Below are 24901 nucleotides of genomic sequence, written 5' to 3' on the forward strand. Positions count from 1 at the left end.
TTGTCCTCCTATGATGCCTAGTTCAAAAGTTATTAAGTAATGGATTTTCGTCGAAATCCAAGATGGCCGCCAAATTAGGAAAAAAACGCTTTTAATCGATTCCTCACACCTACATTACCCAGAAAAACGTGTTCGTTTTCCTTCTCATGATGCCTAGTTCAAAAGTTACGTCAAATAACCGATTTTTGTCAAAATCCAAGATGGCCGACAAGATGGCCGCCAAATTATAAGAATAACGCTTTCAATCGATTCCTCGCACCGAAATTACCCCGAAACATGTTCATTTGTCTTCCTGTGATGCCTGGCTCAAAATTTATGTCAATAACTGATTTTTGTCGAAATCCAAGATGGCCGCCAAGATGGCCGCCAAATGAACCCCATGTGACAATATTTGATCTTGGGAACATCAACATTCGTTCACAAGACACCCTAAGGATTACAAAAAGTAGATTGAAAAATATATCCAGGGGTGCATGGGAACCCTATCTTCCAACTAGACTAATATAGTGATATAATTGCAACAGAATGATGCAAGCTCATTCAAAGCAACCACAATCAACTAAGCAACTACTCAATTAATATTCTTCAAAACCACCCCCCCCCCTCCTGTTTTCACTACGCCCCTAAAAGATAGCACAGGATGTAATGACATCAAAATTTTGCAAACGAATGCAGGTGTAGCGTGAATATCCGACTCCATGAAATATGGACCCATTGGTAGTATTGCGCATGCGTAAGTACGATAGTATGCTATTTTTAGGATCATACATGGATAGTGACCTGTCTCGTGCGAGGGATTAACCAATAATAGGGAAAAGGAGTCTGATTTTCATAGGAGTCGGATTTTCATATGACACCGGGCTTTTCTTCGCTGGCTATTTAAAAGTATGCGTTCTTGATGAGCGTGTATATGACGCCGAAGAATTCAAACACTGTGATGAACGAGAAGCCGATGTACAGGCCCATAATGCCGCCGATGTCACCGAATAAGGATGATGGCTGTGGGGGAAAACGAGAGAAAAATACTCTGAGTAAACAATTTCCGGATTTAATCAATCCTAAAATGCAGGTTTATTAAGGTGATTGTTACCTTAGGAATAACATCTTGATCGCGTTCGAAAAAAATATCCACACATTCCAAAACACAGTCGCAATTGAGTTTAAAGCTACAGTCCATCATTTGCAGCTACCGAAAAGTAACTGGCGTAATTATTGTTGAAAAACATACTTGGTTGAAAGATAGTAAGAGGACTAAACTCCCTGTGCAATTATTCTTTCTGGCAAGCTGTCATTTTGAAGAAATCAACGAAAGAAGGCCTTTCCAACGGTGCGTCTTAAGAAGTACCGTTGGACATTTCCGTTAGAAGTTCGTGTTTTTTTTTTTCATTCGGCGAAGTGCGCGCAAGCGTTGACACGACGCACACGCGCGCGTGGTTGCTATAATTCGTCGGATCGGTGCGCCACATCGCGTAGCTGCAAAAAGTGCAATCGGCTCAGTAAGAACGTGTCTCGGACGCTGAATTCAAGCCCAATTCAAAACATGATGCAGCAACATTTGATTTGAAATCGAGATCTTAGAATGTTGTTTTTTTCTCGAAATATACAGCTGAAGCTGAGCTGAACTTTCATCAGGTTAGTTGTTCAGCACCTTTCTTTAGATTTTGAGCACTTTTGTTGCTTCAAACGAACAAAATGCACAAAATACAAATGATGGACTATTGGACTATACCTTTAAATCAAATCAAATCAAATCAAGTGACAATTACCCAACATCGGTAGAATCGCGTCAACGCAGCTTGTGAAATAAATGATATACAAATGGACGCGGAACGCACAAAATCTGAGTCAAACAAAACTTATAAACGTACAAAATTCCATAGAGTCTTCTAAGGGGCGTGGCTAACTCGCAAACGTTGGTAGGTCAATTCCATCACAAGTAATGTCCGAGGTTTTACAGGGGATTGACATTGACAAAGGAATGTTCACAGTTCAGGGACAGAGATTGCATAGGACTTCCAAGCGAATGATGAGGACCTGATTACAACGCTGATCCGAAATTAAACAAAATCAGATGGAGTAATTGTTTCAAACATCCGTTATCTTCTCCCAACTCGGTTTCAAAACAACAACTTTTTAAAACTACTAAGTATTAAAAACAAAAAAAGAAGTAAGTCCTCACTTCAGAGGTATATCTACCTGGTAAGCTGGTTCCTCTTTTGTACTTTCATAGTTCAACTCCTCATAATAAACTTCAATTCGTACGATATTTTTGCTGGAAAAGATCAAGCAATCAGAGAATGACAGATTGGTATTTACATTTCTTGAAAGTTCTGAGGTATTTTGTCTATAATTTTGAAACCATGTTTACGTAGAAATTAATAAAAAAAAAATACTTACTCGATGTTGTTCCCGTTTAGGTGTTTAGTTTTCCGGTTGATGGAGTGTAAATTTTTCAAAAGATGTTTCTGTTAAAGAAAATATAGATTCAAAATAAAGTGGTATATAAACCAGCACGCCTAGAATTAGAAGGCGCTTCGCAATGGCTCGTCATATTTGTTTAAAATCATGAGTTAAGCAAATTCTTTATACCTGACATCAAAGTAAGTGAAACTTGGTGTGTGCAATGAACTTACCATGAAGTTGGCCGAGGGCCAAGCGGAGGTTGAGCTTGTCTTTGTGTAGTAAACCTCACTGGGGACGAAAGCACGTGTTGAGTCAAAAATACAACATGGAATCTTTCGTATAATAATCACAATATTATTGAGAAGATACGAAAATAACTTCCATGACATGGACATGACAAATGAACCGAAGGCGAGGCGGTGACATTAATGACATTGGTGACAATGATTACAATGGCAACAAAAGCTCCTAAAAGGAACGACAAAAATGAAAGAAGTAGAATCGTTGATGACGATGCTGTTTATTTTCCACAGTGGCAATGACAAAAAGAAGACGACACCACGACGAGGATAAAGGTGACAATGATGACAGGGATATTGATGAAAATACACAAACTAGCTTCTTGCCTGCATTGTTGAGGACAATGGCAGGTAAGATTATCACTCTGGTGCAGGAAGTACATCAACTGCTTGCAGACATCTACAAAATAAAATGTGGCACAATTGAATGAACACTGCGTTTCTATTCTAAAAAAAAAATTTGAACGCCAATAAATTTCAATGATACCGATGCATGTACTGCCGCCTTTCACCAACAGTTTACAACACAGAATGTGTTGATTGTATTTCCTTATTTAGCCCACGATCATACCTAATCATACCTGTTGATAAATGAAATAGTGTATACACAAATATTTTACCGATATCTTTTTCAGATCGTGTTTCTCACCTTGCTCCGTGTTCAGTATTTCACACCGTGGTCCGGCGAGCTCTAGAGTATCTGAACAACCGCACTGTTCCAGTATGTGGCGATGAAGGCAGCTTTTCTTACAGAGCTGAACGGTTGCAAAACGAGGAAAGAAAATCCGTTATGGGAAATCGTGTTGATCGTTTAAAGAACATATTTGGATTTGCTGAATATGATGTCACTACCTTCATCACTTGAAAATCTAGAATTCTATTAAAAAAAGCCGCTCGTCAAGAGGATTTAAATAGTTTTGTTGAGTCTACACCAAAGCACTATAATGATTGAAATAAAAAATGTACCCCTCTGTCATACTGCTCGGTTTCCCTGATCTCTCGCACTACTCCATCTTCGATGATGGGTGAATTCTCAACAGACGTTTGGCATTTTCCGTAGGGATGTGGCTTCCGGTTCACAAAGTTCTGTCTCGCAGTAAAAACGAAAATAGGCCCACTGTTAGAAACAAGATAACTTTAAGACTGCTTCAAGATAACTTCAAGGAGCATCAGAATCTAAGAAGCAGCACAAACAGCAGCAACAACAGCAACAGCAGTAACATCATACATCATTAACATATAAACAGTAGCAGCAGTAGTATCAACTCACGACTGCAGCCACAGAAGTAACTGCTAGTAGTGCAGTAGTTGGTCGAAGCAGAAGAGCAGCCGTGAGCAGCAGCAGAGCAGCAGCAGCAGATCAGCAGCTGAGCAGAGCAGCAACAGCAGAGCAGCAGCAGAGCAGCAAAAGCAGAGCAGCAACAGCAGAGCAGCAGCAGAGCAGCAATAGCAGAGCAGCAGAGCAGCAGCAGCAGAGCAGCTGCAGAGCAGCAGCAGAGCAGCAGCAGCAGAGCAGCAGAGCAGCAGCAGAGCAGCAGCAGCAGAGCAGCAGAGCAGCAGCAGCAGAGCAGAAGAAACAGAGCAGTAGCAGCCTGAGCAGCAGCAGCAGCAGCAGCAGCTAACTTAAGAAGTAGACAGACAACAGATGCAGCAGACTACACCACTAGCAATAGCTGTTGTTTTTTCCGTTAAAGTAACTTACATATCTGAGCCCGATGGAAGTCACTGTTCCTGGTTTGACAGTGAACCCATGGTGGGTCGGGTTTGGTCGGATACCGGGAGGGGAGATGGCGACACGGACACCAGCCTCCTGCCCAAAGATACTGATGTACTCGGATTGCTCCAAGAACAGGGTCATCCGGAGACCTACGATCATGAACAGAATTAAGTAGGACTGGAACCAAACAACTTGTAGCTTTAGTAATCTGACAGCATTACTTAATTTCATTCAGTATAGAAAGGGTAATCGCTCTCACAGTAGCGTACAAGATTTGCTTTGATAAACGCTCATATTAAGAATTAGCGGTTAGAAACTTCCAACATTTGAAATTTAGCCTATTTCAATTGTTTTGGCTTGGAAGATGGCAGAAGCTTACCATATCTAGAGCTTGTTGTGGAGGTAGCAAAGAACCCCTCTGGGTTAAAGGTGAAACAGTTTCCATATGTGTCGTCCTGGAACTCCAGAATATCGCTGAAAAAAAGACACACACACACACAGACACACATGAATGACGAAAGTATAATTGGAGTCCTAATCAGTAGGTCAGAGTGCGCCGTTGCTGCGCACCCAACAATATACAAATAATGAATGTTTGTGAGTGCAATGGTAATTTCATGAGGTGACATACCCACCGTACATACCTTTCAAATTTTACCAGTTCGCCAGTTCATCAGATAGCCGGCACGGTAATTGGTAATAAAAGGTAATAAAGGTCCGTCGTAATAAAGGTTCGTCGTATCTCAACAGAATCTGCAATCTGCTGCCCTCAAGCGTCAGGAAGGTCTTACATTCATGATCGTCCTGAAAATAGTCGGGTTCCTTTTTACCTCAGATTGCATTTCGTCTCTTCATACGAGCACTGCAAGATGAAGTCCTCCTTCTGGTGTCCGAACTGGTGCACTTCATCCTGGCTGAGTTTGGGAACTTCCACGAGATCGCTGTAGTCAGGTGTGGCGCTGTACGTAACGAAGCTGTTCCAGTCCGGGGGGTCTTCACCTTTGACACGGTCGAAAGGGCGCCACCGATAGCTGAAGTCGTCGAAGAGGTAGTGGTACTTTTTTCGAACCAGTGGGGCGTATTTCTGATACCACAGCGGAGACTCGAAAGGATCTGGTACCTCCCCACCTTGAGAAAACAAAAGGGACATAATAATTACCAGAATTATCAACCGATAGCTGAAGTCGTCGAAGAGGTAGTGGTACTTTTTTCGAACCAGTGGGGCGTATTTCTGATACCACAGCGGAGACTCGAAAGGATCTGGTACCTCCCCACCTTGAGCAAACAAAAGGGACATAATAATTACCAGAATTACTCAAACTAGTGTTGCTTTCAGTGTTGATAATGTGGCATAACAATGTACGTTATACACGTATTCACCTTCCAAGGAAAATGTCTGTGTGAAAACTCTGCATACGGTTGCAATGTTTCCTTTTGTCCTAACACCGAAGCAAATAAGTTTATATAAAATGTACTGAGTCGAGGGCGACAGCATGATTTCTCTTACATCTCGCACTGTATATGTGTAACCTTTGCGACTTGAGCCATTTCAATCCAGACAGTAAACTAAAGCGTTTGATGATTTAGTTTTGAAGTTGATTTTCTCATCAAGATAAGAACAAACACACCCGATTTTCCTTCATTCCATTGGAGTGATTACAACTCGATGTTTTGGCAAAGAAATCTACTTCAAAAGTTTAAACAAGAGAATCGTAAAAATTAAATAGATAGCATCATTGTCATAATGGCATCAATATTATTCGTTCTTTGGTTGTACAAATTGGTGAGCGGTGTAATGCGAACACAGCTATAAAAAATTAACATTTATTTTTCAGGAGTTGTCACAAATATTTACTTGTTCTGTTTTCCCAAGTGCAAGCGTACTCATCATCTTTCTCAGGGAAGCAATCAGGCACCGTGTTGCAGACGTCGTACTTATGGATCATCTTATGACCGTTAGCACAGCGGAAGTAGTCAGCCGGTAGTGTCTCGTCTGATATGAAACCAAAAGAGTTGTTCAATCCAAATCGTAGAATTTAACACCACAAAAGATGGAGTGTTTAAAACACAGTGTAATATATACTCTTCATTAGTATTTGTATGAGATAATGACACCGCGGGCTCGGAGGCTGCTATTAAGCCATTCCAAGCCATTCGCAAGGCATTACAAGGCAATCGCCAGTCATCACAAGGAAATCGCAAGTCATCACCTCTCATGTCAAGTCATAGCTTAATACAGCTCCTGTTTATACCTGCTACCCGACTTAGACCTATGATTTGCTTTGTGGTCTACTCGTCTTTGACTGGATTGCAACCCTAACACATGGTGTCAAACACCTAAGTTTTGTCTTTGGCCAGGAGGTTTACCGACGTTAACTTTGTCGAGGGTTGAAGAACATTTAGATCACCAGATACATCAGCTGTTTGCCTTTTATAGCTTCCATCATAAACAATTCTTAAACATTAATTTCTGAATTAATATATATGATATCTCGCACTTTTTTTTTCATTAGTGGATTTTTCCAAAGGAACATGCTTCCATTGGACTCTCTCCCTAGAATTCTACACCCCCTTTCATGAAATGATATATCTCAACTCGAGCGACATGCGAAGTCACCTTAGATTGCATCGTTTGGCTTATTTTCTCACCTGCTGTTGCGCATGCCGATTCGTCAGACGGTGTATGGCTAGGCTCCCCGGCCTCTTGCCCTGTCAGGCAATCAGGGTAATCGTCACACACGTAGGACTTCGGTATACACGTGACTGTACCCTCTTGGGTCCTCTCTCGACATTGGAATTCATTGATCCCACATTCTCAAGGTAAAACCAAATTGAAATGAACATCTTTAAAAACAAATGTTTTGTGTGAAAATATCAATTTCTAGTAAACGACCATAAGTTAACTATGGTAGTATGGTGTTGTAATGGACCCTAAAGACCTCAGTTTTATGGGTAGAGGTCTGTTCAAGTGAAGGTCAAAGTTCATGAACCTATACGTCTATCTTACTTAGGATACTGAGTCAACTGAGACCGCAGCAGACGACATAAGTTCAATATTTGATGGCACCGTAGTGACTTCAGCCTGCGACCTCTACGTACTCGCTGCAGGGTGTTTGAAACCATTTGTCCTTACCTGACACAATATCACTGCAGTTTGCGGCCCACTCATCGCTCCCGTCATAGCAATCAGGAAACCCGTTACACGTCTGCCAGAGAGGAACCCGTTCCCCACTCAGACAGAAGAACGAATAAGTGGGGTTGCTATGGTTACCTGGAAGTATGCAACAGCCCCACCAACGCCAGTTACTTTAAAACAAAATGTATGTTCCACACTAAATGAAGCATTAATCAGAATTGGGGTTGATAAACTGATGCCCCTCAAGCCGCATCGGACTGAGACTGCACCTTCCTTGGTAATCATCGTGTCTTGCATGTATATGACACTGTGGTGTTTGTGAACCAGCGCAATGTCGCCTTATGTTTGTACTCCTTTTCGCTTTTTTTGTTTGAGTTAATGCCGTTCATTTAATTAAGCATCAAAGTTGAAAGGTTTCCCTTACCAGGGTGTGCCTGACGGACTAGATCGCTCGGTGAATCTGTCGGTTGATCCCCCGTCGATCGTCGACGTCTGGAGGACGGTGCTTTATATCGAGGTCAATGGTCCATGTTGAAATATTGAAGAAAAAAAACCTTTTATTTTAATTACATATACTGAGGATGATATTGAAAACTTACGCTGAAAAGGAGGTTACAAAATGTCAGTAACCGCCTTTGTGTTTAGGTTTTAATAGTTTTGGCACTGCCTAAACCTCCGATAGGGTTAAAAAAAAAAAAAAAAAAAAAAAACTTCAAGACGGGAAAATTGAGTCTGCATATTGCGCAGAAAATTGACTTATTAAACTATAACAAATAATTTGATAAATTTACTTAACCAAAATAAGACCAGCAATCACATCGTCAAGTAAGGAAGGAAAATCAATCATTAACTATCCATACAGCACTAAAACATATCTTTCTACCGGCCAAACCACCTGACTTCATGAGTTGGTTTTCAAGGGGAAAGGAAGGGGTTAGCCGTCATGTGTTTTACTTTCTTCAAGATTTTTACCACTTTTGTTGCCGCCGAAGGGGTATTTAGAACCCCTAGCCCATCCTCCCTTCCCCAGAGAGAGTCCGTCTGTCAGTCGGGGAGTCAGTCAGTCGGGGAGTCGGTTGGTCGGCGAGGGAGTCAGTCAGTCAGTGAGATAGGTATTGAGAGGACAGGACACATGGCTGGCCCTCTACGACGAGTAGAAAGGCCAAACTTGGTAAACTCTTTCTTGGTCTGGTACCGCAGTGTGACTCGCTCTCGTCCAATCCATTGGCGCAGTCGGCTTCGGAATCGCACCGCCAGCTGCTCGGTATGCATTCGCCATCGCCACAACTGAACCGATCGTTGTCGCACAGAAATGGAGCAGACGCTTCAAAAGGTGAAAGAAGAGAAAAGTCGTGGTATGAATCACATGTCATTTCCTCTCAGCGGACTAGAAATAGTTTCGGCAATGATGGAGACGAAACGTGCTTTGAAAGCCATTTTAATGACATGCCTATATTTGAGAAAGCCGTAATTTTACTTAGACTTTTTTTATTCGTATCAGTCAGCAGCTCAATTTATCAAGGCCAGTGACCAGCTTATCAAAAATCATTTCTCAGCAAATATATATGTCAATTAAACACCATTAAGCCGTAACTTGTTTTTGTTTGGCAACATTCCTCTTTTTTTGGTGCGAAGCTCTGTGCTTAACGCTTACATCCTGGTCCCGTTGCGTTCAATCACTCTTATATTATGCAATTTTTGGTGATCTTACTTGTCGTAAGCTGTGCGCAAGCGGTTATGCTCTCGTCTGACCCATCAGCACAGTCGTTATCATTGTCGCAGACATATGTCTTCGGGATGCATGTGTCCGTTGAGACGCATCGGAAGGACGAATCGTCACACTGGAAGTTCCCGTCTGGCACTGGAGGAGTAAAGAAGAACACGATCGGTGAACCAACATGGCTGAACGTCAAGAATCATGTCGTTTAAAAAAAGTACATTGGGACATTTTCTTTTGGGGGCTCTTTTTTCGTTTGAAGAAACAAAATTGCTCAAAATCTTCAGAAGTAAGTATGCAACAACTACTACGTTTGAAAGTTTATATACAATTTGAGGAGATGCGTAAACAAAACGTATACATAATTTTCGGTGTCTCCTTAATGGATGCCATTGCTAATGCTCGTTAAAAAATATACCCTCGGACACACTTTCTCAAATCACCTCCAATGATTTCTTTCTTCCTATGATACAACTTCAGGCGGAAAAAAAAATACACAGGGTAGGTGGTACCAGTCTTTTCTTCTCGTTGCGTTTCTGGGCAATTGCAAATGTCACTACGCAACTTTAAAATCATGCTTCAACGACAACTTTTGCCACCGCCATCACCATCACTCGTCGTCATAATGGTCATCGTCCATGTCACCAATGTCGTCGCCATCATATTCATCCCCATCATCCCCTTATTCAACTTCATTGTCAATCTTGTCATTATCCTTTTAACGTCGTCGTCATTATAAACAGTGTCAACATTATCATCGTCTTCAAAGTAATCAACGACTTAATCATAGTTGTCTTTGTCATGGCCGGCAACACTGTCATCGTCATCTTATATGTCGTTGCATTGTTACTATCGATATCATAAGCAAAATCATCCTATTGTCACCTGTCATTGTTTAGGCCCCGCCACTGCGTTGTCTTCGCCATCATTTTTTTGGTCAACGATCAGTGTTTTGTCAATTTTGTTGCTTTCATTGTCAGCGTCTTCTTCAGTGTCGCCGGTGTCACGGCCATACTTACTGCAGGTCTTTTCGTCACTGCCGTCAATACAGTCAGATTTACCATCGCAGACTGATGTCTTACGGATGCAGCCACCATGCTTCTCGCATTTGAACTCTGAACTCTTACACTCTACACACATCAAAAGGTGAATAAATGTTTCCAATTAAACAGGTTCTCAGCAGGATTCTTCTAAGATCTGACCGGCATCCATTTTGTCCGTTGTCCAAATGACACAAGTTTCATAACATATAAGAATCAGTATTCTAACGAACTTGTACAGAAAGTTTGGATTCGAGATGTACATGTAGTTGTTTGTTACCAACCGTAACACCAGGGGCGTAGCACGGTCATTTTTATGGGGGGGGGGGCTAACAATTTTTTGAAAAGTGCACTTGCACATCCGTGAAATGTGAAATGTAGACAGGTTCTTTTCTCCGGACACTTGGCATCCGTAAAATCTAAAAAAACGGGGGGTTGGGGAGGGGGGGGGGGCGCTGGTACCATCTGTCGATGAGGGCGCTGTTTAAAACCGACAATTATGAACACAAAGGGCTAATAATATGGTGCTTTTCAGGACAATACACGTGCGAAATTCTCAAAAGGCAACCAAAAGGGACATGTCGTAAAACAGGGCACTCACTACAAATTATTGGAAGGTTATTGGAAGGATTATTGAAAAAGGGCATTTAAATGGAAAAAGGCAGTCTTTACAAAATACTAGGGGGGGGGGGGGGTAAATATCCCCTTACCACCCCCCTCCCCACTTGCTACGCCTATGAACACGCCGGTTATATTTCCTAGTTTCCGACTTCATCTTACCGCAGTCATCTTCGTCCTCTCCTCCGTAACAGTCTTTGTTCCGGTCGCATTCCCTTTTTTTGTGTATGCACAGACCCGATTGACTGCCCGAGTAGACACAGCGGAACTCGTCATCAGCGCACGAGCCGAAGTCTACAACCAAAAAGAATGTCTTCTCTTCGTATACTTAATAACATTTTACGTATGAGATTTAAGACTTTGTACCTGCATGTTCACGGACTACTTTTTTTTAAATATATATAACGGCCAGCGTATTCTGTGTTCAATTTTCTTTTACTTTTAGTTCATATCCATATTTATTTAAAGGAATGCACCAACCAGTGCGAGTCATCTTTCACAAATTCATGCTCCAATGTAATGCAACACTTACTGTCATGTGTTGGAATATATTTCAAATATCTTTGTCTCATCTAAAATATCATTGTTACTCGGACTAAAAATCCGATGGTCGGGATGACAAAACAGTTAATTCCGAAGTGTTCATAGCTTATGATCAACAATCCGTTAATTGAAAAGTAACAGTTTTTAATTATCTTCAAACTCATGGTAATATGTTACTTGAATGACAATAAAGCACTCCATAATAACAATAACTGAAAATTGTACCTTAAGGAGAAATTCCCAATATTTTGTTGATTTCTCGGGTATGACTAATCATTTAGGAAAATGGCAACCTTCATCTGTTACATAACTTTGTCTTCTTTTTCTCGACACCACAAACTCCATTTTACCGTCATGGATGACTGAGCACCAAGTGATGTAACCGACATGCCAAAAATGGCCTTGTACCACATGCACCATAAGACCAATTGACAGTTATCAGAGAGAGACGTTATCAAGAATGCGTTCACAGCAATGAGAACCAGGGCAGACATTTGCGTTGAAAGGAATTGGGGGCACGTTGAAGGACAGTGGGGTTAACGGGGACAGTGATACACCTTGATATGTTTTAGCAATAATGATACGATAATGTACATCCTGGATTTTGTTATTTTCAACATGCTGAAAACTGTCAATTTGTCTTATGGTGCATGTGGTACAAGGCCATATCTGGCATGTCAGTTACATCACTAGGTACTCAGTCATCCGTGACAGTAAAATGGTGTTCGTGGGGTCAAGAAAAAGAAGACATGGTTATGTAACAGATGGTGGTTACCATTTTCCTAAATAATTAGTCATACCCGAGAAATCAACAAAATATGCTCGGTTTCCTTTTTTTTTTTTAAACACCCTGTATAGTAAAAGCATTGGGGAGACACTCAGATTCAGATGTCTCCCTCATGCTAATGTCTCCCTAATGCCAAACAAATTATCACAAAGTGCCTCTTTTGTATTTGGCATTAATAAATACCTTGGAGAGTTGATGGTTTCTGATTGGTCGAGACTCGATCACGTGGCCGGTCATTAACGGTGATAATGGACCGGCTTCAAAGATCAAGCGAATAAATGGCCCCTGAACCAGCATTGATCCAGCCCCGTTCAGCCCCATGCAAGCCAATGATTGGTCAAAATATAGTAACAGTCCTGCGGTAGCTTGTAACAATAGAGCACTGCACATGCGCTCAACCCCCATCGCGTGAGACTGACGCGCGCGTACGCGTACGCAACACAGTTGCTAGGGCTAGGGATGCGTGCGTGCGCGCGCGCGTAAGGAAGTTTTGAAACGACATCGTACAGCAGTGCAGTATATACTGAGGATGTTTACGACGAAAGCGTAGATCTACGATTTATTTTCTTTGAACACTTCACCCACCGACATATTTACCTTTCCTAAACCAAGCATCTTTGTAATGCCGGACACAAGGAATGTGTAAACGAGATTTCAACTTCCTCTATATCAGGTAAAGATACGAAAACATTGTTGTAATTTGTTTCGCTACGGCAGCAGTTTCTGTTGAGTTTACGTCGTTATAGTTGTTAAGCTAAAATATGGCCCATGAACATGAACACAAAAAAGTCTGGAAATATCGCCGAAAGAAAGTCACAAAATTGGAGCATTTTCACTGATTATTTCGTTAAAAAGGTATTTATTAATGGGAATAACAGTGTGAGGATCCGGTCTTCACTGCGTGATAATGACCGGGTGTGGAGGTGACCGCTGTTAATGGACCTCGACTTCGTCTCGGTCCATTAACAGCGGTAACCCCCACACCCGGTCATTATCACGCAGTGAAGACCGGCTCCTCAACCTGTTATTCCCTTATTGTAAATTAACGATAACACACTGACCATACGCTATTATATATTCTATTCGCCACAATTTCATGGACCACTGACGCCGGTTTGTTTTCTCGCTTAATTAACGACAGGCTTCTAGTCCATTAATTCCAACTTTCATTTGTTATATTCCTTGAGAATCCGCCTTTCAGCGTTTCTACAGGCCCAGTCGATATTGCGCAGACGTTCAAAGTCGACATTAGCTTGTAATTTCTGGTTTCCAAAGAGTTCAAATTCACTCTATTCTAGTGAAAATTCACTCCCGCTGACTGCACCTGGGAAACAGGGGGGACGTCTCTATAGTCCGAAGTACCATCGGTCCGAAGTCCCATTGGTCCGAAGCCCCATTGGCCCGACGCTCCAAAGGATTAGGGTTAGGGTTAGGGTTAGGGTAAGGGTCAGTCAACCTGAACAAGAAGAACTACACAGTAACATGTTTTGGACAAATGGGACTTCGGACCGATGGGACTTCGGACGATCCAGACGTAATCAGGAACCAGACGTTCAGATTGAAATTCATTCAATCAAAAGATACATTTTACTGAAGTTTCCTCTGAACTTTGTATTATTTTCAATCTAAAAGTGTGGTGATATTTCTTGCTACTAACAACACATCAATACCATGATAAGCCTACACACACAGTGAGACTTATAATGAAAGGCATTTTCCATTACTAATTGTTTTATTTATTTGCTCATGAATACTTCAGACTGGTAACCCATTCCTATTGGTCGAGAGCCCGTCACAATTGCAGTTTTCACTCACCCTGAATTTTCATCTTTTTTCATTTGACGGCACACGACAACGTTGGTCTTGTAAATGTTCGCATGCATTTTGTGGTTCATTGCATGCTGACGTGAACGTCATGCGCCCAGTCTTATTTTTTCTTAATGTCTAAGAAATTTGAAGTGTAAAAAATGTTCACCCAAGTCGCTCGTACAAATCCTATTGTACATCCTCATGGGAATTGTTTTCGTTTTGCTGAAATAACCCTTTTGGGGATCCGTGGACACAGGTATCTTGAAAAGTACATGAGTGATTTGAATGATTCTTGTACTAAGAAAGCTTATGAATTTGGCTTTCACATAGTAGATTTTGAAAGTTCTACATGCAGAACTTCACTAAAAAATGGTTCCGGCATTTGGGTTCGGGTTTTTTTTGCTCAACCTGCATAAACGCTTATTATCAGTTTCTCCAAGCGTCAAATATTGTTCCCCCTCCCCCACCTCATATACATTTTTTTCGCAGCCAGTGTTTTTGTCCACTTTTTCATTTATCCCCCCCCCCAAAAAAAATATCCTGGTGACGCCCATAATACACTTTATCAAAATTTGGTCCATTAAGTACTACAACAAACGCTAAATTAAGGGACAGGTATTGTAGGCGCTGTATCCATCATGGTGTCGCGCATGATGGATGGACGATGAGTGTTTCGCAACATGGCGTATGTTGGAATTATGTAATTATCGCGCTGGTCTCAAAATTAAAATTTTTAATAATAACTGGATTTATAGAGCGCCAAATTGCCAAAGGATACAATACGTGTATGAAATTGCAATACGTGTATGAAATGTCTGTTCCACTTATTATGTTAGGCATTCACCTGATGCCCATGTACTTGATTCAGTCCAGTGCTTGGATTGTTAGAAGCTTTCAGAGTATCTTTCAACTGTGTGGCCTAATTGACGGCCGTGTACACTTCCAAGGTTGGCTTTGCCTTTCAGGCCTATAGTTTACTGGAGTTCAATTATTAATTTGCCTTGGCTTGAAAGCAGGTCGTAATAAGTTAATTATAATATAATCAACTAATTATTCATACCGTATAATGATACGAATCGAGACAGTCCCATTATGGTCTAAAACTGGTTTGAAGTCTTGATTTTCCCATGACATTTGAGCGCACGTTATAGAATTCAGCCGGTTGAAAATAGTTTGTCAACGGAGTATCTTCACCTATTAAGACCTAATATTATTAATAGCAAATCGATCAGGAATAACGGTTTCATATAAAGCGCTCCTTACGTATTAATCCGTAAGCAAATATAATTAAATTCAAAAGAGACGGGTACTCAACAAATATTCCACTTTTAAAAAACAAACAAACAAATAAACGAACAACACAAACTGGGCTTTCATATTTTTAATTTTCAGGTGTCAATTCCCACTATATCTGGCATGACAAATCTACTTAAATGGTATTCATTACGTTTTGGGACCATTGTGACGTCAAAATTCAAAATGGCGGCTGGTAGCCATCTTGAAAACACCAAAGTTTTATATATCTGGCACCAGAGGAGCCTAACAGACATATAAGATGTTATTTTCAATTGCCAGAAATACAATGTAGTGGGAATTGACACCTTATTTATCAATATGGCTCATCTGGTTCCCGAGATATTACTTTTGATGTATTTCAATATGGCGTCGGCGGCCATTTTGAAAAAATAGCAGGTCAAACAGAAGGTCATGGTAGTCACTGAAAAGTCAAAAGAACCATTCTATTGGATTGTCATACCAGAATTAATTAAAAATAACATCTTAAAATGTTTGTTTTGCTCCTCTGGTTCCAGAGATATTATACTTTGGTGTTTTCAAGATGGTTACCAGCCGACATTTTGCATTTTGAAGTCACAATGGTCCCGAAATGTGATGAATACCATTTTAACATATTTGTCCTGCCAGAAATAGTAGGAATCGACACCTTATTCATCAATATGGCTCATCTGGCTCCCGAGATATCACTTTTTTATGTATTTCAATATGGCGTCGGCGGCCATTTTGAAAAACGTGCTATAAAAAAGTTAACCGTCACTTTTGGGAGGTGTATAGGAGCTATTTGTCTTCAAATTGGTCCTTTTTGTCAAATCCATAAAAAAAAGGTATCCGCAACATGGTCGCGGATTTCAAGAAAATGACTCTACTATTGACAAAAGTAAAAAGATGAAGGTGGATGTTTCATCTGTTATAGGAACTCGGACCCTAAACTCCACAGCCACCCCTTGGTTTCAGCTATGACTACAAACGGATATCTAAATGCAACTTTAATTTTACATTGGACCTCCTTGTAAACCTGATTCCCCAAAAACAAAATTGGAGCAAAAAATATAAAGATATTCTCAATTCGGACTATCGAATCTTATTGCCAATTCAGACTATCGAACCCTTCCGTATATTCGGACTATCGAACCTTATCATCCATTCAGACTATCGAACCTTATTGTCGATTCGAACTAGCGAACCCTATCGTCTATTCGGACTATCGAACCTTCGGATTAATTGACCTTATTCCATTTTTCCATTCGGACTAATGGGCCCTTCGGACTATCGAACCTTCGGACCAACGAACCTTTGGACTAATGACCCTTCGGACTAAGAACCTTTGGCCAATCGGGCTGTTACCGGTCTGCCCCCCCCCATCCGTCTTTGTGAGTCTCCTTCCAACCCTGCACGTTTGCGTGTCCCCTACATGTTTGTTTCTTGTTCCTCTGTTACTAATCTCTGGCTAAGGCTGAAATGTAATGCCACTTTATTTTTGTTTAATGTCGATGCCATTTATATATATATCCTCTGTCATTTACCTCTGAAGAAGGCCTGGCTAAGGCTAAAATGTAATGCCACTTTATTTTTGTTTAATATCAATAACATTACTTATACTATAGAAGATTGATGAACCATATTTGCCTGATCTATCTTCTGTTAATCTGCCCGACGTCATCGTCGTCATTAGCCTATTTGAGAATATGGCCGACACAATAGAAGGGCGCTGTCACAACGTTACATATACTATAGAAGATTGATGAACCATATTTGCCTGATCTATCTTCTGTTAATCTGCCCGCCTTCATCATCGTCATTAGCCTATTTGAGAATATGGCCGACACAATAGAAGGGCGCTGTCACAACGTTACATATACTATAGAAGATTGATGAACCATATTTGCCTGATATATCTTCTGTTAATCTGCCCGCCTTCATCATCGTCATTAGCCTATTTGAGAATATGGCCGACACAATAGAAGGGCGCTGTCACAACGTTACATATACTATAGAAGATTGATGAACCATATTTGCCTGATCTATCTTCTGTTAATCTGCCCGGCGTCATCATCGTCATTAGCCTATTTGAGAATATGGCCGACACAATAGAAGGGCGCTGTCACAACGTTACATATACTATAGAAGATTGATGAACCATATTTGCCTGATATATCTTCTGTTAATCTGCCCGCCTTCATCATCGTCATTAGCCTATTTGAGAATATGGCCGACACAATAGAAGGGCGCTGTCACAACGTTACATATACTATAGAAGATTGATGAACCATATTTGCCTGATCTATCTTCTGTTAATCTGCCCGGCGTCATCATCGTCATTAGCCTATTTGAGAATATGGCCGACACAATAGAAGGGCGCTGTCACAAACTGAATGTGGTGGGCGAGATGTACTTTAAGCATTCATGGCTCAGTGCGCACGCCTCTCTGCGTTTTGTACCGTGCCAGCGTATCGCCCGCATCGGCTAATCTTCCGGGCGATTTACATGAATATTTTAGTTATTTACAAGTACGACATATTGCCAATATTTTAATCGCTTGTTGTGATGGCCGTAAAACAGCATATAGCGTTTAATGGAACAAAAGTCTTCTCGACTCATACAAACGCAATTGACATTTAGGAAGGAGACGAGGCAGGCAATTAGACTCTATTTTTGTGTGACTATATGGCAGTAGCTCAATTTGTGTTTATCACAGATGAAAAGATGAATACATGGCAAGTCAAAAAGAAAGTGATCGTATGAAAAAAATAAGAACCGGCACGCTCCATTTTGCAAAAAATGGAATCTCTAAAAAGAACATGTTATTGAGTAGTAACCGTGAAAATTTCACGTAACTTGCATACTCTATTCCCAAGTGGTGTCTATTATTATAAAGAAGATCACAAAATTCAGCTGTCCACCACTAATAACAATTTAACCATTCTAGGAATTGACGAATATCCATTAATAAATAAAATGGAGAAAAAAAAGTTTACCTGGCTCCACGAATAAAGGAAAAATTGAAAAGGAAAATAGAAAAAAAATCACCAATATTTCTGGGGAAAAAGAGTGGAATTGTTCCCCATATTCAAAACACAGAATCTGACGGTAAAAATAATGTTTCAGTCTTGATTCATTAGATTTAAATCTCAGTTGTATTTGGAATCAGTGAGGCCTAGCCGTGTCCGCACTGGACTTTTTTTTGGAAGGTTTTACCGAGACGATAGTAAAATGAAAATGGTCAAATGTGACCACTGTCCGCACTTGGACTTTCGAAACGGGACAATTTATCCAGACCGCGTGGGAGAAGTAACCGAGCTGTCACAGTGTCAGTATAATGACTCACCGTACACAGAAAACAAATTGGCGATCACATTTTCAGCCGCCGATACGCACAGTAATATTACACACGCCATTTGCATGCACAACATAATCGTTTACACGATATTATTTCATCTTGACACGCTAAATCTTGACGAAAAGGCCTATAATTCTGACGCATTTGTGATGCACGTCGTCGAAGCCATGCCGCTGTATGATGTTCCGTGCGGCAGCAGTGCCATCAGTATTCGTTGGTTCCCATCGCAAGCTTACAGAATCGAAGCTATGATGTTGGCCAGGAACCAGTGACTACGGCCTACGTACGGTACCGGACCATGATGTTCCGTGCATGACTACAGTAGCGTATCAGGACGAATTTGGATCGTAGAAAATAACATACATCGGTGGAGAAAGAGAATTTCCGCAAATTAATTCTCAGAACGTGATCTCTCTTCTCTGTGTATGTATTTGTCCGTTGAAATATATATTTTAACGAGATTTTACCGCTCGGACTTGATGATACACCGTAGCGTGTTTCTACAAAATGTTCGGCCACTCACGTGCAGGTTCGTGCGGTCTCTGTATGCATAACAGGGCGCTCGGGCCGGATGTACGCTTTCCTGAGCCGCTTTTACCGACTCGCACTGTCCGCACTGGACTTATCGTCTCGGGAAAAGTGACCTGGTCAGTTTTCCTGGGCGCGTGGGAAGTTTTCCTGGGCAGCAGTTGGCCAGTAAAAAAAGTAACCGCTGGACTCAGGAAAAGTAACCGAGAGAAAAACGTCCTAGGCTGTCCGCACTGGACTTAAAATGGGAAAAGTACCCATAGTCTCGGTTAGTTTGACCAAAAAAAGTCCAGTGCGGACAGGGCTCAAAAAGTGCTTGTTTCAACAGACCACCCACAATAAAAACGAGAAATAAGAAGAGGAATAATGGTTGTTGGACTATGCCTCACTCACTAGAAAGTGAAGACAGACATGTCTATTAGCATCACACTGCAGTCACATTTGCCCTCAAAAGGGCCGGGGCGGAATCCGCCCCTCGCACTTTTTGGCTGGTCGAGACCAGCCAAAATATCGAGACCAAAGGGGACCGAGACCGCAGCTCCCGAGACTGAGACCAGCAAACAGTGGTCTCGAGACTGAGACCGGTCTCGAGACCTACAACACTGTATGGAACCAAACTAGGCTAATCCATGTTTTCTTACCGTAATCGCAGTCGTCTTCGTCGCTGGTGTCATTCACACCGCATTGCCTGATGCCATCACACAGCAGGTATCGCTTGATACACACAGGGCGGTCCCTGCATAGGAAGTCGTCACCAACACAAGGGGCTGGAAAGTGGAAAAGGCAAGGCAAAGTTCATTTGGTTGGGAAAGAACAACAACAACAAAAAACGGAAGAAGAGAAAAATAATCAGAACAAAAACAAAGGTCTTCGTATGATAGCCAAAACAAATCCAGCCAAATCATGAAATTGAAATGAATATCGATCTGGGCCAGATTTTATATCTTATCCTTAAGACAGAAGTTTGTGCTTACTATCAACATGATGTGCTTACATTAGCAAAGAAATTATGGGGTAACCAAGAAAACATAACATCTTTAATTACTCGTTGAACGCATGCGCACTAGCCAAAATAATTTTCTAACCCGTGAAATGGTACAGATAGGGACACGAAACCCAGATTATAATTGTTTACTATAGATTCATTTTAGCTGGAATCTGATCAGATGTTGCATTTGGGTCTGTTAGACTTTGCAGTTTTTGACATTTCTTGATTTAGACTCACCATAGTACGGCAGTGAAACGTCGTGGTCGACCACCAACATTTGTCGATGTCTGGACCTGCTGATGGCTGAGAGCCGTAGCTTGTTGGTGTTACACACGGTGACGGAAGGGAACTCCAGCGAACTGTGCGTCACGATCTTCACCTGAAAATGTACGGGGATGGGAGTTACTCTTAACCCGAACACCCTCGCACTTTTGCTAGAATGCAACCTCAATCCTGCAAAACCCTTCAACTGCCGAAGTCGACTTGGTGACTTGTCCAGATGCATTATCTCTCCAAGTCGACTTTCCGAAGTCGAGATGACGACTTGTCCAGATGTATTATCTCGCCAAGTCGACTTCTCGAAGTCGAGATGACGACTTGTCCAGATGAAATATCTCGCTAAGTCGACTTCCTGAAGTCGAGATGACAACTTGTCGAGATAAATTATCTTCACGACTTACGATGTGAAGATGATGACATGCAAAAATCTCGTTCTGCATGGATATCCCGTTTTTTGAAGCATTGACGTGGATTCTTTCGTGTTCGTCGTTGCATTTGAAGTTTTCCCCACCCGTTCTTATATGAACAATAAACTGGCAGAGGAACAAGAGATAAACTGTATAGGGTATTGTTTTGATCTGGGTCGAAGTTGATTTGTGTTGTTTTTATTTTCAACTTGTTTTAAATAACTCCCCCAAGCTTCGTAGGAAATCACACCTCTGCCTTGTTTGCTCCTATTTATCCCGTTGAAAAGTAATTCACTTCACGTTAAACATTAACTATCATAAATTCACAAAAATGTCTTTATTGACAGGTTGCCTAAAAATGACACTTACACATCCAAGATTTGCTTTAAATCATATTGAGATCATATTTAAGATAAAACGACTCTCACAGCTTAAATTGGAATATCGGAAATTTAGCAAAACTCTTGTCTGATATATTTAATAAAAAGTCACTATAAAAGCTCTTATTGCCAACATTAAATCTGGGGCACTGAAGACAAAGAAAAATTTGTGTTAATTTCAAGATTTTAAATGGGGAGCGCCGGATGGGGGCATTTGTTGCAGGACATTATATTCTTTTACATTTCGCTCGGAAAAGAAAAATCGAAATTTTGAAAACGCACGTATATAATTATACCAACAATAACCTTTCAAATTCCCAAAACTATACAATCATGCGTTGCATGTTCGTCAAGCTTAATAGCTTCTCCATAGATGATAAATACCCAAACGCTTTGCATCAAAGCAACAATACCTATTCAATGAAAACAACTCTAATGACATCATTAATCATCCGTCTTTGTGCCGCTTTATGTGTGGAAAGGAAATAGACGAGCAGACGTTTTGCATATTTTATGAACATCAACAAAAGAGACACAACCATTAGTTGCCTCTGCACGCCGCATTTTTATCAAATTTTTAGTCTCGGTGTCGTCGGGTATTAGTTTCTAGGAATGCTATTTAATCATTAAGAAATATCAAGCCCGTTTGTGAAAATAATTTACACGTTTCAAAATGGAACCACAAACGTATTTTCATAGAGCTGATTAAGCAGAAAATTTGCTTAAGCACGAAAAGACATTGCTTAGTAAAACTAGGTTACCGGCCAAAACTCCATGTGATGTACATTGCTTGTGACTGGTATTTAGCTGTTGTTTACTTAGCATAACAATCGCATGGAGTTTTGGCCGGTAACCTGATTTTATTAAGCAAGACGTTTTTGTGCTTAAGCAAATTTTGTGCTTAAGCAGCTCTATGAAATTGGCCCCTGGGCCCAATTTCATAGCGCTGCTTAACAGCCGACTTTGTGCTTACCGAGCCTCCATCTATTTCATAGGGACCGTTAAGCAGTAAGCACAGCAAAAGCAGGCTTAACCTCAGCCGAAAACTTTGCTTAAATCAGTGACGTAACAATAGAAATCTCCATGTGCGCGCAAATGTAAGCACAATCACGGCATGAAATAGTGCTTAAGCAGCAGCATGATTTTCTGCTATAGTAAGCACAACTTTTCTGCTTACTGTTAAGCAGTGCTATGAAATTGGGCCCTGGTCTTAAATACTTTTCCAGTGCCTCTTACCGTTTCATTGATTGAACGTTCACAATCCTCACGTAGGCATGCGCAACACTACCAGCGAGTCATAATTTTATAGTTCAAAATTCAAAACGCAACGCCCCAGTTGCGTTCTGCGCGACATCGCGCAGAACATGCCACGCGCGCGTCAATCGCCATAAAAGGGTTGTTTACATCTTACTCGCCAGCTGAACACTCCATTATTTTGCCAGAGGGATGTTTCAAAAAGCATGAAGTGAACTTGTTGAAAAAAATCGGGATTTTTTAACGAATTATATGATATTTTTTAACCGAAAAGGTATTTTTGAATGGGAATAAATATGTGCTCTGTCGGTATTTATCACTCCGTTTAAGACCGCTTAGAGTCTGGGTGCTTAGGCTCGGGTAATTATCAGCACCCAGACTCTAAGCGGTCTTAAACGGAGGGATAAAAACCTCTCGAGCACACATTTATTCCCTTATTCATAAATACCTCAGATAGTTTAGCCATTCCTATTGGTCGAGAGCCCGTCACGTGGCCGGTCTTAAACGGATGATAAAGACATGGCTAGCTGGTCTTAAACACTTTTCCAGTGTCGCAATAAAATGTAGACCCCTAAAAATCCAGTGCCTCTTACCGTTTCATTGGTTGAACGTTCACAATCCTCACGTAGGCATGCGCAACACTACCAGCGAGTCAGAATTTAATAGTTCTCAATTCAAAACACAACGCGCCAGGTGCGTTCTGCGCGACATCGCTCAGAACATGCCACGCGCACGTAAACCTCCATAACAGGGCTGTTTACATCTTACTCGCCAGCTGAACACTTCATTATTTTGCTAGAGGGATGTTTCAAAAAGCATGAAATGAACTTGTTGAACAAATCGGTATTTTTGAACGAATTATTTGATATTTTTTACCAAAAAGGTATTTATGAATGGGAATAATTACCCTCGCCTCCGGCTCAGGTAATTATCAGCACCCAGACTCTAAGTGGTCTTAAACAGAGTGATAAAAACCTCCAGAGCACACATTTATTCCCTTAATAAGGTCACCGAGGGTTCCTTAAAAGTGTCCGTGCACTGTAGCACAGTGTCGAAGTCGAGTCCATCACACGTCCATCACAAGTACGGTCCCAGATAAATCACAAGTCACTTAACAAGTCTGATCACAAGTAAGTGAATGGACAGTCACAAAGGCATTTCTCTGTCATAGTTCGTTTCGAGTAGCTTGCGACTTGACTAAAATTGGTACTGCAGGTGAAATGCGATGAATTTGTGAAGACCATTTAGACAATTTGTATAAAATATGGTGATAGTGTGGGGTGATGGTGATTTAGTTTATGGTGACAATTACTACATTTTAAACGTGATGACAACGATAGGGTGGTGACAACAATGACAAAGTTACCGCAGCAAAAAGGATGACAAAATAACGAATGACGTTCATGATGACAGTGTTATGGCATTTATTATTGATATTATTCATGATATTGGTCCAATGAGTCTTTCTTTGCAAACAAGTTTAAGCTGGCCTAATGAAAATGAATCAACCTTACCTCAGTCGTAACTTGAAAGTTCAAGTAATTGACGACTATCAGGGTCCCCTGCCAGATGGACACGACAATCCCGACGAAGAAGATCAGGGACCATGTCAGGCGTCCCAGCTTGGTTTTGGCGCGAAAGATGTTGGGCAGGCCGTGCGCAGTCGACACGTTCAGCGCGAAGTCGCTGACCGTCTGACAAGGGCTGACCCGGGCTCGCTTCTTGCTCTTCACCGGTTGCTTCTCCTTCTCTCCGGACTCTTCTGTTTGAAAGTGCGAGAAACTGTCAGTTGCAGAATCCAGTGCGACGGTAAAGGGCAAAGTATCTTCATGCTGAGCCGGCTTGACTTTAATCCTCGGCATGTTGGCGTAGAAATATCCAATCAAATGAGGCTCGAATTCCTGAAAAATCGAAACTTTGGTGAACCGATTATGCTCGGACACGCATAATCGATCGAAAGTCTGTCTAAAACGCCAACAGTCTTGATTTTGACATCAATTTTGACACTAATCAAATCCTCCTTGATCGTTCAAACCAAAGGAATCAACTGTTTGCGATATCATTTTGGTCGTTACAACAATAGATTATATCTGAAAGCACCCCAATTGCGCGCCCGTTCTCGCCTCGGTAGCTCGACTTGTCACGCAGCGATTATTCCTTGGCTTATATCATTAAGGCCGAAAAAAAGTCTCCGGTTTCTGGTATGCGCGCGCATCACCGTAGCCATGCGTGTCGGCAAAATGAAAAAGGTTTTTTTTTCAATGAAAGATGATGTCTAAAAACCGCCAAATTCACTGGTTTGACCGGAATCCTGCTGCTGCACAATTTAAACGTGTTTTAGATTGGGTTATGGTCGATCATAA

General features: G+C 41.2%; 1 protein-coding gene across 1 annotated transcript; it reads right to left on the minus strand.

The window, feature by feature from the left end:
• Positions 1 to 785: 785 nt before the first annotated feature.
• Positions 786 to 24621, minus strand: LOC119719783. Its single transcript, XM_038189273.1, has 21 exons — positions 24053 to 24621; positions 20456 to 20597; positions 19872 to 19997; positions 11093 to 11224; positions 10292 to 10402; positions 9267 to 9416; positions 8751 to 8879; positions 7980 to 8060; positions 7553 to 7690; positions 7069 to 7233; positions 6275 to 6412; positions 5250 to 5547; positions 4799 to 4893; positions 4405 to 4568; positions 3669 to 3788; positions 3352 to 3457; positions 3030 to 3102; positions 2634 to 2691; positions 2398 to 2465; positions 2197 to 2272; positions 786 to 999 (listed from the first exon to the last, which is right to left on the minus strand). Exons 1-21 carry the CDS (start codon positions 24398 to 24400, stop codon positions 880 to 882), a joined length of 2838 nt encoding a protein of 945 aa, XP_038045201.1. The 5' UTR covers positions 24401 to 24621; the 3' UTR covers positions 786 to 879.
• Positions 24622 to 24901: the final 280 nt, after the last annotated feature.

This window comes from Patiria miniata, unplaced genomic scaffold (genome assembly GCF_015706575.1).
Source record: "Patiria miniata isolate m_02_andy unplaced genomic scaffold, ASM1570657v1 HiC_scaffold_8, whole genome shotgun sequence".
Classification (NCBI taxonomy): Eukaryota; Metazoa; Echinodermata; class Asteroidea; order Valvatida; family Asterinidae; genus Patiria; species Patiria miniata.